Here is a 19076-nt window from a genome sequence, read left to right on the forward strand (position 1 = left end):
CTCCACCGCAGCATGCCGGCCAGGGAGCCCTGGGCAGCGCACCGAGCCGGCGGCAGCGCCGGGCACCGCGCCGGGCACGAGGGCCGGCAGCGCGATCTGCTGCTCGCAGCCTTGGGCATGAAACTGGGCGCTCGTAAGGCGTCTGTGACAATCTGGCAACCTCTTAAACTCTTTGCTTATTCGCAGTTGACGTCGCTCGTCCGAAGAGCAACTCTGAAGGAAAACGAACATGTTCCAAAATACGAGAAGGTTCATAATTTCAAGGTAAGACGTTTTCCTACCTAATTTCTTTTTCAGGCACGGGGACTTCGGCTCGTGTTTTGAAATGGGTCTGGTATTGCAAGGAAATCATAAGTATGCACACTGTGACTTTCTAGGAACTTAAAAGCTGCAAGTAAACCTCATTGCCGGTTAAATCAATTAGGCACGTTTAGAACATACAGCGGAGGAACTGGGATTTTGTTGTTGGCTGCTTGTGTGCACGCATTTGTTTCGATAATATTTGTCATATCTAGTTATCTCTTTTCTTTAGAACTGATTTATGCTGAGGGAGATGCTAAAGGTGAGAAAAACAGCAAAGTTTTCTTTCAACTCTAATGTAGTCCAGCTTTACTTTCAATGCCAAAAAAGCTCTTAGATCTATAGTTAGATGATTAAATTGATCTTATCTCGGTTTGTTGATGTTAAATAGCTTTGTAGGTAAGAAGTGTGTTCTGCTGCATCTGGATTGAGGAGATGGTCTGCATTTCCCTTAGTTTCTGGCTTTTCTCCTGTATCAATGAATTTAGTGTTGAATCCAGCGAGGCATATACCACGAGGACATGCTGGCATCGGCACCTACCTTGTGTTTTAATAAAATTTATTTAGTCTTCTGTATAGCTTGTAGTTATTATTTTAATTGCTTTAAATAACTGGTAGGAGAGATACATATCAATACAACATATTTGTGTTTTGTGTCTGTCTGTAATAGGTGTCCAGTAAGGACTCAGTAATGTAACCTTTTAGTGGTCAAATACATTTGATGATAGGCGTCTTAATTTTAAGACTACATAAATTGATGTTTTACTGGATTCCTGTAGATGACAGTACAAACTTCATATATATAATTTGAAGGCCAAATGTTGTCTTTAATGTAAAAAACCCAAAAACATAAAAACTTATTTTTATTCTTTGAAGAGAAGTGCAGATTGTTAATTTAATACAGGCATCTGGTGATAAAAGCATCCGTTAAATGTCTCCTGTTTTCATTTTTGATTTCCACCACACACATATGTCGAAATGTGGGAAAGTCCACATGCATGCACGTTTATTAATTTACCTATCCTCCATCTGATTTTATTTAAACCACCTTCTAGCTTTTGAGTGCAGATAATCACCAAAAGTGGAAACTTTATATGGTCAGGATGTTTTGTTTCATTTGAGTTCTTCCATTAAGCACGAATTTGAAAACCATGTACAAAATGGTATGTAAGAAGTGTTTAATATGAATGCTTGGCATAACGTAATTGTGCTGGCTGACAGTTCAATGCAGAGCATTTTTTCACAGGCTCCTGAGGTGTCCTAAATATCTGCAACGTCTTGCAATTTTCATTTGTTCCTTAGAGTTTGAAGATAATTCTTGCAGATGCCAGCAGATTGTGATTTTCCATGTACTACAGTGCATGTAGTACAATAACTATTTCATTTTGCACATCTGTGTTCCCTAGTTGCTTTTCTTTAACTGCCTGAAACACATCTGTTTTGAAAATAATCTGATAACCTGATTTTCATTCATTCGGGTTTGTTTATTTCTTTTTCTTCTATAAACTCGTTATGGAAAGTTTCAGAGCTGTGAGTTCTCCAGTCTTTTCCAAAAACAGGCTGTATGTCTGCTCCAAGGTCATATCCGTGGCACAGACCTTCCACACAGATTCTTTTCTTTATAATAGTTGTACTGTAGTTCCTTTATACATACTGTTGCCAGAAAAATATGCCTTGAGAAGTAAGTCAATTCTCAAGTCAGTGGAATGGAGTCACCTTTCACACATGATTTTTGCTATAAAAGATTAGAAGGGGACAAGTGCCTTACAGGGTGTGCTGCAACCAACCTTCCCACAGAAGAAATGCTGCTGGCGTTCATGAATTCTAAATGTGGGCATGCTCCCATTAGAATAAAAAGTAAAAACATAAGCTCTTAGTAAGTACTACATTATGGCTCTAAAATGAACAGCCATCATTAGCTCACGTGCTTTTCTCCTTTATAATTTCTTTGCATCTGTCAGATTTTTTTCCTCACGTGTATAGATGTCATCATTTAAAATGTCTGCGTGAATCTCCTAGGTTGCCTGCCAAGTAGCAAATCTGCCACCCATGTGGGGAGGAAGGAAATGTCAGGTCCAGAGTCTTCAACCTAGACTTTTGAAGCAAACCAAGAAAAAACAACTCAGAAATTAAATAAATTTATCCAGTTCAGCTAATCAACAATGACTGCTGTCCCCGGGGGCTTCACAGCAAACCAGGAGGGTGTCCGCTGCTTTGTACCTCTGCAGCTAATCCGCTTTTTGTGCTGCAGGCACGAGGCACCAGATAGGGACCCTTAACCCTCTCCCAGCAGCTTCTTTGATCAGTCACATCACTGCTCACAGAAATGAAGGAGTCTCAAAAATCCTTTTATACTGGAAATGCTGCAGCATCCTAGCAGAGAGTGCACAGTGATGTTTTCTTGGAGAAGGGAAGGTGACAGCAGCAGCCACTCCAGAGGCAGGCTGGGGTCTGCAAACATCCCAGAGACCTAACCACAGGCTAGGGCACCTCAGTTCTCTCTGCTCCCCTGCACCTCCTGACTCTGTGGGGCGCGTAGGTGGGGACACAGGTTTGAACACTCAGATTCTGTTGCCTGCAGCAAAGCTCCAGCAGAGGAACGCGGTGGCAGAGGAGCAGTGTAGTGAACCGTCATTACAGGAGTGCAGTGCCTAGGGAAGGAAGGGGTGAACATGAAAGCTGCCTTTAATAATCAAGAGGTCTCCTGAATAAATCCATTAACCTATGTTTTGCTCCAAGGGTTGTTTGAAAGAAGAATGTAAAGACAGTTTTACTAAGAGTGCTGACATGGCAGGGTTTTTGAGAGGATTTGATCTTACTTAAATCTCCTGGAATGTGAGTTGTCTCCTGCCTCAAGGGAGGAGGCTGGGTAGCCAGGGTGACAGGGAGCTCTGCAAGCAAAGGTGGTCAGTAATGATCTCCTGCTCTGTAATATTCTCCTGGCTGTGGAAGTCTAGTCTCTTATGAGCACATCTCAAATGCAAATACAGAGTGCCTGAATTCTCTTAAATTAATCTCCATAAGTAAAGAATGGATGATTATTTATAAATGTCAGTTCTGAATGAGTTTTAAATGTTTTTCCTGATGAAGGGATGAAAGCTAGGTGTGAAAAGTATTCTACTTTTAAGCATATTTTTGCCTTTTCCAATTTATTAAAAAAAAATAAAATTAATATTTCTGTGTTCTTCTCTATAAATTCAATATAAAAGACCTATTTTCTAATAATTCAAATATATCATATTAATGAGGCTTACATTGTTTGATACAGCATTTTATTTAGCTCTAATTGAATAATGGAATTTGATGTGTAACTTGATTTGATCTATCTTTTTGCATATTTGGGTTACTTTTGCATTCCCTCCATCTACTGTGCTTTTCTGAAATCCAGCACACTGAATGAGATCTCTTGTAAAATGAATCATTAGGCCAAATGAGGACAGGCACTTCACCATCCTCAGAATTTCAGCTCCACCTTTTCTCACAGAAAAGCTTTTGCTTTCTTTCAATTCACTTGCCTATTTTGGGGAATAAATCTCCCCATGGTCTGTGGTACAGACATATCAATATGGACAGGGGGGTGGGTGTGTGTGATGGATATCAAGCTCATTCTTCTACCCAGTGCAGATGAACAAGAGTGTCTTCTGTTTGGAAGCTTTGGGAGACCTGTGCTCTTTGAAGTGCTGACAAGGAGCATAGCTGAAGGCAGTGGGGTTATTTTCTTACAAAACTAATTTAATCATAGGGGAAGGCCCTGTAGCAGAAGAGTTGCAAAGTTCTGTAACTTCATAGAAGTGGACAGAATAGATTCATACCTAATCATTCCCATAAATTTATTCTACCCCTGGATCTTACCAATAAGAATGCTTTTTACTATCCCTTACAATTCTCGTAGTTGCTTATATTGTCCCCAAAAGGCAATAACTGTGATAGCTTGTAAATTAAAATAAAATCTCTTAGCCAGCTGATATTTAATCTATTCAATAAGTTTAAGGGTAGGAAGCAGCTGGGCACTTTTGGGCAGGCGGATGAAGGAGGAGGTTAAGGCAATAGGGGAACTGCCGATCTGAGGGGAAAAGGGGCCTGTGGCAAGGGGCCATGTGGATGGAAAATGAGGGGAGGACCAGGGGAAGCTCTGGGTTGGAAGGTGTGAAGTGAGCTCTAGCCCAAGAGACTTAGCAGGGTAATCAGAGCTGCGTTTTCTCCATCTTCTCTCTCTGGTGAGACAGTTTATTAGGGTAGTGAATGCACAGGATTCCCCTTGCTCAGTCCTCTGCACTTGCCCACTCTTCATCTCCTCATCTTGCCATTTCTCCTCTACATCCCATAGTTTTTTGCTGATAAAAAGGGTACATCTAATGAGGTACCTTCTGCCCTGAGTCCACCCTATCTGACATGAAATATCTTCTGCATCTCCTCACCACCTGGTGCTGTGCTTTGGACTTGGGCTCTGACCTCACTCCTTCGCCTGCTGTTTGCATAGGGCTGGGGAAAGAGATAAAACTAGGCTTAAAAAATGCTCATGATAAGGAGGGCAGTTGTGGAAGAGGAGCTGAGATTTATGGGATGATACCTTAAAACAAAGAGGAAGGTGAAAATCTGAGATTAACAGCAAGAAATCTCCTGGGTTGTGAAATTTATTACTCAGTGCAATAACCTCCTCATCACTTGGCAAATTTAAGATAAGCCTGAACAAAACACCTTAAAGGTCTTCACTCCCCTCCAGCTTCTGTGACTCATGGGCCCTGGGGAAGTTTTAGCTCCCTTGGCTGGTTACAGGCACTCTTTGAGACATCCCTGGCTCCTGCTGACTTGAGCCAGCAGAGCACCCTGCAGGTGTTTTCTTACTGCTGATAGTCCAAGGCACAAACCCACTCTTCTGCCTAGATTAGTGCCATGGTGCTTCACTGAGGCAAGGTGTCTGTGCCTGCCAGGGCTGGACTGAAATCTGTGCTTCCATGTATCATTTTCCCCAGGATACTGTCTTGTTTCTCTCTTGCACTTCACAAAACAGATCTATCTCCAGAAGACTTATTTTTTGCTATCTCTTTGTGCAGTGCTGGGTATGCTGTTTCCTAGTCACTATCTTACTAGGGCTGATGGCACAGTCAATTAATTGCAATAAATAATAGTTGCAAGGCTGCTTGCTAAATCAGTCAACGTGAGCAACATAATTCCCTTTCGAGCCAACACTTCTTCCAGAGAGATGTTTTTCCATGGTTGCTTAAACTGACCCAGACAAGATGCTGATGAGCCTTGTTTGTTGAGATTCTTCATCCCCCTCTTCAGCTGAAGCTTTCTCTTTGAGGATGACCCACTTGAAAGGCCAAATGGGGAGCTCCTGAGCAAAGACAACATGCCTTTCCAGAAGTAACTGGAGGTGGTAACTTAAATGTGCACAGGGAGTGAAGGCTCAGGTGAGGACCAGTCCCTGGAAAGACTTTGCTAGTATAGACAGATTCAAACATCATTGTAACAAAGAGACTGCCGATATTAACAAGTTATTCTGCCAATGAAATTTGTATCACATCTTGGAAACAAACCCACCTGGCCCTGGCCCAGATATTTTTTGGGGTAATTGCATCTGCGCTGGGTACTCTGCTAGTGTAAGAAGTCATAGTAAATCGCTTCCATGCCACATCTTATCCTAGAGAACTTCTCAGTAGAGCCATGCCTAAACACTGGGAAACTAGGAGATGGAAAATGCAGAAGGGCTGCAAAAAGGCCAGAAACTATAACAAACTGACTATATTAAGCAGAGCCATTTTTCTGTGACTTCTGACATGAACTCATTTCTATTTCTGATGTTCTGAAAACTGGGGCAGATGCCAATTTGGGGTAAATTTATCTAGTTCCTCTGAAAAGAGGATGCTGGGTTTTTTATTAGGAACAGAACTGGCACTGGACATTTTTTGAAATACCTTTAATTGAGCCACTGCACTAATATGAATATTCAGAGAGAGAGCTGGGTGCCTCTAGCATAGTTCCTGGGGAGAGTCAGTGTGTGTTCCTACAGATAAGAAAACTTCAGGAAATTTAATGTTTCTATTAGACTTCTAGGACTCAAGGGGAAAAAATGGTTCAAAGGCAGGGAAAATACCTGGAAAACATAACTGGAAAAAAACTTCCACAAAACTTCTGAGGAGACCTCATCAGCTCTGTGTTGATTTGTGTGAAACTCATAGTTATATCGTTAGACAGTTCAATCCAGAAAAACTTTTAGGCATTGATGGATTTTAGTCTCCTAGAGTATTTATTTAATGTTACTTGCACTTTTTTACTTTTTTGAGGAAAGGCTTTTCAGGGCTTTTCCAAAGCAGATTCCAAATAGCACAATATTACTTAAACCTTTCTAGTTTCCTAGTGGTAGTCTCTAAATTTATGCTTTGCCACTGTTCAAAAAAAATAAGAGAGAGAAAGCCTTTTTTCTAAATCCTTAATTGATTTAGGCTGTAATTTCTTCCCCCACACTTTTATTAGTCTCCAAGTGCGGATCCTGTGAGTTTGCCTTGCACACAGCCCGAAGCCAGACCAGCACATTTCTTTGGTAAGGCTTGGAAGCGCTTCTCTTGGGGGGGGACTGGGACTTCGCCTCTAGAAGCTTCTAGTGCATTCATCAACAGCTTTTCCTCCAAATTAGCCTTAGGATCATTTAGGAATCTCTCAAGGGTTTATATTCTATTTACACATAAAGTACATGTGTGTATATCTAATTCTAAGGATTTTATTCAATTTTCACCCCTAGTTTCAGAATTTTTTGTATGGAGGCATGTATCAAGTAAGTTAGACCTGGAATAAAATGCAAAATGTTCCTGTTTCCAGGTACTAATTTAAAGAAAATCTGCTATTCCATCCTGAAAGGAAGGTGGCCATTTTCACTCAATTTGCAAGCAAAAAAGCCAACAACCTGCAATTCTCATTTTTTGCTTCAGCTCTTGTAGAGCACAAGCTAACCTCAATTTCCAGTTGCTCCTATCTCTGCTGACACAGGCAGTGCAAACCAGAGAGTAAACAAGATCTGACAGCGCTTCTGGCTCCAAGTGGGTGAGGACATGGAGGGAGGTTGTCCTGCTCCACATTCTCAGTGCCCCCACCGGCGACAGCGATGCTATTTATACCCCCCGCTCTGGGCAAGGCAGCGCTCTGACAGCATCTCTCCTCTCCAGAGCTGCTGCACAAAGTCATTGGGGAGGTCCCAGGCTGGCTCCCCCTGGTTAACACCAGCTGGGCTAAGCAGAGTCAGCTGTAGGTCTGGAGAAGGTTTGTTCCACTGTTCTCAGTTACCTTCATTTCTGTTACACCTTCACATGAAAGCAGTTATCTTGCAGATACTGCTCTGCCGTGTGGGTTGTCATGGCAGTCTTCTTGCTTCTCAGGTTACTTGTCAGCAGCAATACTTTCCTCACAGGAGAATTACCATGTTCTGGAATATTTGAAGTGCTTTGAGACCCTTGTTTTAGAGGCACTATCTAATCATCATAATATATACAAGCATAAACTGAAGCATTGCCCAAACTGATGGTTGAGTTTCTCACTCGTATCTCTTCTTTACTCTTCACGTCCAGGCAATCTTTGTCAGGACCAGGGATGGATGAAAAGGTCATGCCTATTGGATGCCAGCATGGGTGTGCTCAGTGCCTGATAAAATCAACTGTGACAGGGAAAACAGACATTAATAATACAGGCTGAGTTCATTGTTTTAATTGAGATTTACAATGTCTCCCATATTCAGTTAAAAGCTTGGTAAAGCCCCAGTAGGCAGAATTCAGCTGATGGAATTGTAAATCGGTTAGGACCACTGAGCTGACAGTCTCCATCAGCAGTGTCATCATCCTTGGGAATTTGTTTGAAGGACAGTATAGCCAGCAGACCTGAACCTCTGGAGTACCATGTGGTGCAGATGCTGGGTGTGTGCCACATGTTCAGTCCCTGGTGGACTTGGTCTCTCTGAGCACTGACAAGGCTTCTGACTAAAGTGCAAGGCTCTGCTAGCCCAAGAGTATAGATTAGCAGTATTTTTTCCCATCCTTTTTCAAGGTGATGTATCCCATCCCACAACAGATGGCAATGCCTGGATTTCCCAGACCCCATTACTCTGACCAGCAGTTCGGTGTGGAGGGCTGTGGAAGAGGCTCTGTACAGAGCAGGGTCCGATGAAACGAATTCAGTGAGACCATGGCAGCAATCTCTCAACAAAGGAAGCCTTTTTTGTATACTGTCCCAAACACTTCTGTTTTATGTGCTCAGTGTTAGTTTTCTATAACCATAGTTTTTCAAACCCAGCCCTGCTTTCTGCCTGTCAGTGGCTTTGCTAAAGCTCTTTTGATTCACCATCTTCCCTCATGTTTGCACAGCATCTCACTGGTATATTCTCATTCTCTTCCTCCCTGCCTTGACAAGTGACAAAATGTGAGTCTCCCAGTTAAGAATACAAATTATCTGCTGGCTCATTCCTGGTCTTCAGGTAGCAATCAGGGGTAGCTGAATAACTGCCTTGGAAAAATCAAAAGCATAAAAAATAAGTGGAGTAACAAGATGCACGGGTGACTAATTTCAACAGTGACCTTTATAGAGCCTGAGAAATAATGGGAGAGATCTGCTTGAGGACTGCACAGCTTTTCTTATAATCTTCTGTCAGCACTGGGTCATTTTTTATTTGGTTCTCCTAAAATTTTGTCTTTTCTAAAAAAAATTTAATTAAATGCAAAACAAAAATAAGTGAAATTTTCTAACACTCAGAGTTGTTAATCACAAGAATTAAGTTACTTTTCTTCATGTCTAAGAAAATACCTTTTAAGCCTGAGCAAGAACTTCTCCTGTATCATTCACGGTAGTTAAATGTTTATTATGCCTTGTTGATAGTTCAGGAGAGTTCAAAATAGAAATGCCTAGGGTGTAAACCTAACATGAGGCTCTCCTCTTACCTCAGACTTGCAGGACAGCTTAGTAATAGTATTTTATATTGTTTCTGAAGCAGATATTTTCCTTTAAATTTCTCTAGACTTTTATTTTAAATTTATTTTCTTCTCCCAGAATTTTACAAATAAAGATTAAAACCAGTTTAATTTGGTCTTCCATACACTCATTTTCCAGATTTCTTTTAAAAAATTACTCCCATTTGGAAAGAGAGAAAAGAAGATTTTTGGGTGGGAGTGAGAATGGAAGGATTGGGAGATGTAAAGCCACAGTTGGCAATCCTGCTCTCTCACATTTTATAAGACAGTAAAATCTGCATATGGCAGATGCTCTTTTTTACAAGGGGAAAGCAACCCCTTGTAATTTAAGTCAGGATCTCTGGGACTCTGCTGGGTGTGTTTTTAGAAATTTTTCTGGAAAGCATCTTTTAGTTTTGAAAACAGAGAAGTTGCTTGGCAGGTTTTTAGAATGGAGAATTAAATATGAAAATCAGAATACTGTATTAAACAGTGTCATGATAAATGCAGTATTGTTTGCAGATGCTGGCTTTTGAACTAGCAAAGGGATGCTAAGGTGGTGTTTCTTTTTAGCTGCTACACCCCACCCATCCTCTAACTATGATTAGAGACTGTTCTGAGCTACCTCAGAAGACTAATTTTTCAGTATTTTCTGGCATCACTCACTGTTTCTGATTTAATTCCCAGAGAGGATGTGTATTCAGACCAGTGCAGGGTTAGGAGTCCAATACCACTCCGCAGAAGTGGGAGTATTTATGCTCTGGCACCACTGAGATCTGGGGAAAGACAGCACTGCTGAGAAATCCCCTGGAACAGAGACTTCAGAGCTGATCTTGTCCTGCTGTGTACACCAGGGCTGGAAGGACATTGTAGCCTTTGGGCCTCCTGTTTAATATTGCCAGAGAACCTCCCATCTCATATAAAGGATGAACCAAGGCTGAGAAAGCATCATGGGACATGGGAAAACCTACCTCACCTTTTAATCTGTTTTGAGTTTGCAATCAGAATAATGGATTAGAAATAGTAATTTGGATGGGGCAGCATAAAAGCAGAGCAGGCTCTGGGTAAATCCAGCTGATGATATGGAAAGGCATTTCAGTATTTGGATGAAGCCTGGCTGCATGGGGTGAGACAGCAGTGCTAGTGCTGCTGAGGCAGGGGTTCTGAAGGGCAGAGGCAGTCCTGGTGTTGGGAAGGGTGACAGCACATGCAGTGTTGGGAGGGAAGAGGAGAGTCCACCTTGTCCTTGTCGGTTTTAGGCTGATGATGAGTCATGTAAACTCTTCTGAGGAGCAGGCTGAGAGCCAGGGTGATATCAGGGGAAGTAGAATCTAGGTGAATCATACTTACTACATGTAAGAAACTGAGCTTATTAAAAGAGTTTGTAGTACTAAAAATGGAGGCAAAAGGTTGGAGCGGCAGATTTGGGATGTGATAGACCCTGCAGAAGAGTTTCTAAGGAGAATCAGGAGGAGATGGAAACATGCAGACCATGGTGGGGGAGCAAGGTGCCAAGAAGGAAGAATGTTCCCTGATAAAACATCATCAGTTAGAGATGAGACATCTGAGGTTTAGAGAGGTTTTCAGCACTGGGGATGGGTCTGGAGAAGCCAAGCTGGGACTCCAGCACCTAAGGACAGCATTAGAAATGCCTCAGCAAAAAGCACATTCAGTGATTTGATGTTTGATGAATTGAAATCAGCAACCATAGAGACACAAAGTAGGATAGTATAATTCTTTTTATTTAGAAAGAGCTAATAATGTGTCAGTAGGCATTTTAAGGATCAAAACAAAATTCCCTTCCTTTGTGCAGAGATACTAAAACCAAAAAAATTTACGAAATTGAAAAATACTGTGAAAAGAAATTCTTTATTGTCCAGACTTTTGAAATGTCAATTTTGTTTCAATTTTCTTTGACAGGATTTTTGAGAAGTATTTTAGAGAAGTATGTTTCAGGGGGAATTTGACCTAAAAAAAAAGATTGTGACTGAAATGATACCTTTTTTCCCCTGAAAAAGTTCTGTTAGTCCTGCAGGCATTAAAGCACAATGCTTTGCTTGAGGATACTAGAATGTTCTTATTCTGGGAAGGGAACACTGCCAAAAACCTGGATAAAAACCACCAGGCTGAGGAAGAAAGTCAAAAAGGATGTGGGTAGTGCAGGTGGGTAACAGACTGAATGGTGTGAAAAATCTCTTTGTGGCAAGAGGAAAAAAGAAGATGGAGAGTACAGCTGCTGAATGTCTTGTCATGGTTTGCTTTGTGGAAGCCGGCCAGAACTGCAGGGAGGAGAGGCCTGGTGGAGCACATCTCACCTTCTGGAGGTGTGTGGAATGGCTGGGGACCAGCAGGGCTGGGGACAGGCTCTCTCTGGGCTCTCTCTGGGCTCTCTCTGGACCAGGCAGTCAGGGGCCTCACTTAGCACAGATGTGCATGTGAATTACTTGGTGAATTCAGGAGTAACTTTGAAGACTCTCAGCAATCCCACTGCTGCTCCAAGGGCACCAAAAGCCCAGAAGGCTGCAGACCTTCCTTTGGCCAGAACTGAACTGTGGTCTGAATTGCAGGTGTTGCTCTGTGTTGTCACTTGTGGGGGTGTCAGCTGGATCCAGCTGCCTCTTACATCAGTGGTATGTGGGACTTCTTCCACCTCAGTCAGGCCACTTTGCCTTTCAGTGTTCACAGCCAGAACTGTGTGCAGATGTCAGGAACAAACATTTCCTCCAGCTTCCCTGTCCTGCTCCACACTGCTCCAGCTGGGCACTGCACACAAGTGAGGTTACTGCCTGCTCCCATACCCGCTCAGTAACTCTGAGGTACCAAGTGACTTCAGCCTAAAGTATTTTTGCCGTATTTCACTGCAAATTTCATTTCTTTATGATCATCAGCTACTAATTTTATTTTCAGCCTGTCTATTCTAAGTAGTGGCTCAAAGCCTTTTACTCTGGCTAAGGAAGTAATGATTTTCTCTGTAAAGAATCCTGTGGTTTCCTACAGCAGGACCTTTATCAGAAAAAAATCAGAAGCAGTTAATGGTGGCTGCAGGATTTGTAACAAGCATGTGAGCCAGGAATGAAAGCAGCTTTGGGGTTTTTTTCTTCTTTAGCTTTGAATTTTTTCCTGGTTCGGTGGATTCTTTTTTTTTTTTCATTTTGGATTTTGGGTTTTCAATATGTAGCATTAGTCTGAAGAAAATTAATTTCCTATTGGAGTTATTCTAAACTGGAAAGTCTCTGGGCAAATTTGCAGTATTTCTGTGTGGCAGTGGTATTTTTGCCTGGCAGGACTCCTTCCACATGAGGTGAAATCTTGCAGCCCCCTACCCATTCCACACAGTGCCTAATGAAGGGGCAGCCGTAGCAGAAGGCATTTGAAGTTGAAAAGTGAACTCTTGCACAGTTACTGCAAAAGCTCTGCCTTGTAGCCAGACTCTTGCCTAGACAGAGGGATGCCAAGAGGTGGGAGAAGGGCTGTGCCTGCTTCTCTGACCTGGTCTTGGAGCAGACCTCCACAGATGCAGTTCCACTGCTCGGGATTGAAGGACTCCAGTTTTCCACGCATCTGCAAGAGTCTTGCTTGTTAGATCTTTCTTCGTTCCTTTCTTCCTTTTCTGCCACGATAAAGAGAAACTTCCAGAAGCTGCATGTGGTACCTTGGAAGAAGAGGAATTCTGCAGTGTTTGCATGCATTGATACTGATGTCTGTGAAATGATTGGGTCATTTTCAGTAATTTTCCTTTCTTCTGCTGTCTTCCAGGTGCACACATTCAGGGGCCCGCACTGGTGTGAATACTGTGCCAACTTCATGTGGGGCCTCATTGCTCAGGGAGTAAAATGTGCAGGTAAAAGTCATTCAGTGTTCTTTTCCTGAGTCATTCCTCATGTTGTAACTCTGTAATGTGCAGCCTGCTCCTTGTTCAATGGAAGGAGGAAATGTATCCCCTCTGCTGCTGATGGTTTCAGGTCCGTGTTTCGGTGATTCACTGGAGTGATGCAGAGCACTCTCCTCAGAGACAATCATCATCATGAAGACATTTCCCCCCCACACTCTCCCCTTTTAGAATGGGGGAGAAAATAGACAGATGCATAGTTAACTTTGTTTCTTTCATACCATTCCATGTATTGGTAGGTGTTAGAAAGTCACTGGGGATCTTGATGTGCAAGGTGGGCATCAGCAAATTTCATGCTGCTTCTGTGAAAAAGACATTCAGATTAATTTTATATATAAATCAGCTGACTCCCAGCATGCCATATAGACTCTAAACCACGTCTCCTACTTGCAAACTGAAAAGAAAGCAAGAAAAGGGATGATGAATAAGGGATGCCTACTGAAATGTTACATAAACACTCAGGTGCTGGTAGAAATGTATTACACGCATGGGTATCACTGCAGGCATTTCTGGGATAAAGCCTCTCCAAAGGAAAACAGTTTGACAATTTTATTGATAACGTTCTTCTGAAAGGAAAGGAGAGTCGGCTTTCTTTCAAAGGCAAAGAAAAGGATCAAAGTGATTAAAATAGTTTGCTGTATTTAAAAAGTATTTTATGACATCCTAGCAAACCGTATTTATAAAAATGGTGCAAAGAGATGTTGATGTATGAAGACCTGCTTACGTTGCCCTGGAAACTGAATTTTCAAGCTAATTTAAGAAAATCTGCTCTGTCTAAAGCTTTCTGAAGTCTTGTCTCAAGCAAATAAGAAGGCTTTTTATCAGAGAACTGCAAAATAATGTAATATTTAAAATCATTTCTAGCCACATAGGATTGAAATATTTTTAAATTCTTCACCCATAACTATTTGAATGCAATATTTTGTTGTTACCATTAGAGTCTGCTCTGTCTAGGATGCATTAGAGAGTGCAGCTCTGTTTTAAGACATGATTATGTAAAAATGGCGATACCTTTCTCAGTATTTTGCTATTTTCCTTCTACTAAGAATACAGGATTGCAGCCATGTCCTCCACATGTGAGTGTTGTTAGTACTTTCTACTGTTCTTGATTTTATACAGGGTGTACAGTGCTAGGAGAGGAAGAGGAAGCTTGATTTTGGTTTTCTGATTAGAATGCTTTTGATGACACTTGAATCAGTAAATGTGCCATCTTTATTCCTTGCCTTAGATTCCTCCATTTGGGCATTTAGGAGAGATATCAAGCATTTTTCAGGTCGATGTTAGGCAACTTTGATACTGAAAGACAGCAAAAATAAGTAGTATGAAGGTTTGCAGTGCTGCATGGCACTGTGGAATTAATACTATTGCTTTTACATTTAAATCCAAAGCACTTATTATTTTGTACTGCCTTTTTTTTTTTTAAACTGAAGTAGAGCTGATTTTCTGTATTTATGCAGATTTTTCTAAATTGTAGGTTTCCAAAAGCTTCCAAAATCTGGTTTTCTTTCCTCCTTGTGAGGATGGTATTAAGTACTGCATGTTTCCATTCTCCTCCTTTCAGTGTAAGGAACATATGTGTATTAGATGACTTCATAGGTTCAGAAACTATAATTAGGGCTTTCTGTCTTTTGTGAGGTTTCATGTCAGTGTTGGTAGCTTCCAGTAGTTTCTATGACCTTACTGGTATTTTTAAATCCCATGTTGTACAGCCATGCTTGCTGCAGTGTCAGGAAGGGTTGGGGTGGGGTGAGGCTGCAGCAGTGTCTGCCCGTTCCCGGTGCGGCCAGCAGAGCCAGAGGCTGCACAGAGCTGGGCACTTCAGGGAAATGCTGGAGGTGCACGGACACAGAACAAGGGCCTGCATGGCCAGTGCTAATGTACTCATGCAGAGGAGCTCAGGCTTGAGTGGGGTGAGTTTGGCTGAGTTTGTGGTCTTACAGTGGGGTTTTTTTTTAAAAAAAAGAAAAGAAATAATTTTGCTTCTGAATTGAGTCATTTTGATACAGAAACAGTGAGGCACAGTAAACCGGGAGCCACATGAGGCCAGTGCTTTTCAGACTGGGTTTGTACTCAAAAAAAAATTACAGCTTTTAGCAGGATGCAGCCCACTTGAACTGAAGTGGGGTTCAATGCCCCTTCAGGGAAATCCACAAAATCTGTTTGGTGGTCTGTATAATCATTTTATTGAAAATACCTATGAGCAAAACTGGATGGATCATATGTAATTTTATACTTGTTAAAGCATTTGCGTTTTATAGCAAACAGTTGCACATCTCAAGAGGACTCTATTTGCTTTAAAGAAGTGATAAGTTTAACAAATGATAGAAATAGAAATACTGCATGGGCTACTATCAACCATTTTAAATTATATTCTGTGCAGAAGCACAAAAACATGCAAAAAGAGAAGTGTAGGACAGTCCAAGACCAGACAGCAAAGATAAATGTCACCCATTTCAGAAAGGAGGAAGAGCCAATGGAAAAAACAGAGCTTATTTCTGATGGCTGATAGTTTGTATTACACAAAGTAAGCCAATCCTTTAAAAAATTATCAGCCAGAACTAAACATTCCTAAGAGTACACATGCCATAGCAACCAGCAAGGATGCCCTAGCAAATTCAACTGGAGTTGTGCTTTGTTTCAGTCCAGCACGGCTGAATGTGTGTCTCTCTGCCAAAAGACAGAATTGAGCGTGTTCAGGATCTTGTCAGGTGCAGTCCTGTATTACTAATTCCTGGAAGATGAATTCTCCCTAATTTATCCTTCTTTAGATTTTGTGGTAGACAAAGAAGGAGGACTATGTCTTTTCCTTCCTTAAAGATGAGAGGTAAACATAAGCACTGCATTGGACACCTGATGGATGGTTGTTGGTTGAAATGAGATGTTGGGTGTTACTTGGACTGCAGAGGTTTGGGGATTAATACAAATCACCAGACGAGAGAAGAACTTAATTGTCTTCCAAAATTAGAACTTGGGGTGATGTCTGGGATTTGGATCCTGTAGGAAATTATTTGGTGGGTGTAGTATGTAGTCTGACTTCTGCTGAAGGTATCTAGCAAAACAGAAATAGTTTCTTTTTCCTTAAATGTCATTCTCTCAAATTTGGTCTTTATTTCTTCAGCATCTTCAAAGAGAGATTTGCTTCCTTAGAGGGAATCCTTATAATAAATATCTGCTCTACTGCCTCAGAGGGTCATACTTCCAACTTTTGCATCCAAGCCACAGGCCTTTAAAACTTCTGTGAGATGAATACACATCTGTAAGTGGGGAATCTGCCTCTTCTGGTGGCATGCTCCATCTCTAGCATGCTTTCCTTCAGGCTTCTGCCATAAGTAGAAATTACTTGGAAAAGCATTTTGAAATTATAATGGCGCCACTTTGTGTAAGCACTGAAGGTCAGTAGAAGTTAATGAAGACATAAGATTTTACCCCAGATCAAAAGCCAATGTGTGAACTTAGAGAAATGTATTCTTAGTTACCTCCCTTCCATGTAAAGCTCTCCTGTGCTCACAGGGCTCATTCCTCTGCCCAGAATGTGTTCAGAAGAGAAACCATAACAATATTCAAAGAAAATTTGCAGATGTGCACCAGGGAGTTCTTTTTACGAATGATACAAACACGTAACAGCCAGTAGCATTACCAGAATATGTAATTTGTGAGAACATGAATATGTTCCCATGAATATCAATAAGAATATGAATATGTGGGAACACAGAACAGTGTTTTCTCAGAGACTAGAGCATTGGTGATGATGTTTATGTTCTACCCAAGTGGACTAGTAGACTGGCAGATCAGTAGAATTGTCAAGCTATCCAGCCCATAAGAATCTCCAAGTCCTTCATCTGTACCCTTTTGCTTGTTGTTCTTAATAAGCAGTTTAATCTGAATATTTTTTTTTTTTAACAGGCTAGTTACAAAGCATTAATTAGCTTATCTTAAAGATATTTTTTTATATATATCCCTTGTATGCTTTCAATGGTATTTTGGGCTGCTCCTAGTAACAGCAGGCAGCATGACCCTCTGAGGCTGTACACAAAGCACCATTTCTGCAGCCTTCATAGTTTTGCTTCGGGCTATCTCAGCCTGCTACACATGTAACATTTCCTATCTTTTGCTTTCCTTGGAGCAGGTAACCTCTCTGAAGAACTAACAGAAGTTAACTTGCAGCTGAACTCTCAGTGTGCAGATAACCAGCTGCCAGTGGCAGAGCCCAAGCAATATTGCTGCCAACCCTAACCACAGTGAGATCTGGGAGTTCATTTTCAAAAGAGTTAAAGTACAGTCTCACAGCAGGATTGTTTTGTGAATTACTGCTTAAGTGTTTAATTTCCCAATCTCATTCACATCCTTCTCTAGCAATTGAAATATGTGCAGCTGCCCCATTTCCTCTGCTATTTGTTTTGCCTTCCCATGAAATCCATTGTGTTGGACTGCCCTGTGTTACTCCATTGGTGTGTAAGAATGAAGGAGAGCACAAAGGAGCCTGTCCATCCTCAGGCACTGATTGTACAGGCAGAGTGCTCATGCTTTCTGTGACTGGAAAAACAGCTGATGCTCGTGTGACTAAAGTCAGCAAAGGGAAAGGCAAGGTGTTCTCATCACACTGCCCACTCTCAAAGTGTTTTGCATGGCTCACTCATTAAAAGCTTCCCTTCTGCCCACACTTGTGCCTTAAAAACACAACCAAGCTCCTTCTGTGATGAGCACCCAGATTTAGCTGGTTGTAGAATGCTGGGCACAGCCCAGTAAAGGCCCAAAGAGCAAAGCAAAGCCGCAGAGGTCAGGGCTGTGGGAAGGGGACTGGACAACAGCCCCTGCCCCTGCAGCAGGTGCTGATGCTGTTGGAGATGTGTGCTGCCTGACAAGCTGTTCCACCAGCTCGGGATCTGGTGGTGTTCCTGCGAGGAATGAGCTCTAGAATTTTGAAATGCTAATCAGACAGCAGAGCCTTGCTTCAGAGCCATTCCCAAGGGGAAGCTATTCTGGAGCTATATATTCTTGAAACTGTAAGTCCTAAAATCAGCTTTTTCTCCAAGCCCACACAGACCTGGAAGCCTTGAGCAAGCCAGTGGCCCAGCCAGGGAGCTGTTGAGGAGGTAGGCAGGTGTCGTGGCAGGAAGCCTGGGGAGTTCTTGAACAAACTCCCTCTAATCTTTCAAAACTTCCATAAAATGAAGCTCTTGTCGCTAAGTGTTTTAGAGACACAAACGTAAGTATTCTTTTGATTTGAGATACGGGAATACTGGATGGTTTGATGGGCTTTTTTTTCTTTTCATTTCAACAGCCCTGATTTTTCAGTAGCATTAGGTAATTTTGTTGCCAAGTAACTAGCTGCCCTCTTGAAATTCCTGTCTTAAAATGTACCCTGTAGTGCATGATACAGCGGCGCGGATGTAAGTAGATTTTAGGGAGCAGAGTCGTATGTTTGAAAGCAATTTTTGCCATGGGGCTGCTTAGTGAAGTGACTTAAGGCTCTGGTGGGACCAGGGTTGCTTCCAGATGTGCATTGCAGATGAACACACGCACATATTTGAGGCACTGTGGCAGCTCCAGTGTGGCCACCCAAGTTGCAGCCACACAGCTGAGGAGGAAGAGGGCAGACCTTCATAGCACCCTGCTGGATTGTGCTTGGAAGTACAGAGTGCAGCACGTGGGGCCTCTGGGGCTGCTACCTTCACTGGCCTGTTGGAACACACTGCATCCCACGAAACAGAGAACATTGCTGCCTCTGCTACAGAAAGAACGTTAAATTTTTAAAGAAAAGCTACGAGCTCATGAGTGATGTATGAGAGCAAATGCCTTTCTAACCTATTCACCCTTGCAAGAAGGAACGATGCCAGTACTTTGTGCTTGTGTAGAGCCCACTGTCTCCCTGTGTCAGCTCAGGTGTGAAGGGAGGGTGTTGCCCTGTCTCGTAGGTGCTGCAATGAACCAGCCCAAGGCAGCACTCGCTGCCTGCA

General features: G+C 42.1%; 1 protein-coding gene across 1 annotated transcript in view; it reads left to right on the top strand.

Annotated features, from left to right (window-relative positions):
* The window catches only part of CHN1 (chimerin 1), a 73368-nt gene that overhangs the window by 44608 nt on the left and 9684 nt on the right, over window positions 1-19076 (top strand). The window contains exons 7-8 of the mRNA XM_015634681.1: window positions 187-264; window positions 12987-13071. Of these exons, the coding sequence (XP_015490167.1) occupies window positions 187-264; window positions 12987-13071 (163 nt within the window). The remainder of the gene's footprint in view (window positions 1-186; window positions 265-12986; window positions 13072-19076) is intronic.

This window comes from Parus major, chromosome 7 (assembly GCF_001522545.3).
Source record: "Parus major isolate Abel chromosome 7, Parus_major1.1, whole genome shotgun sequence".
NCBI lineage: Eukaryota > Metazoa > Chordata > Aves > Passeriformes > Paridae > Parus > Parus major.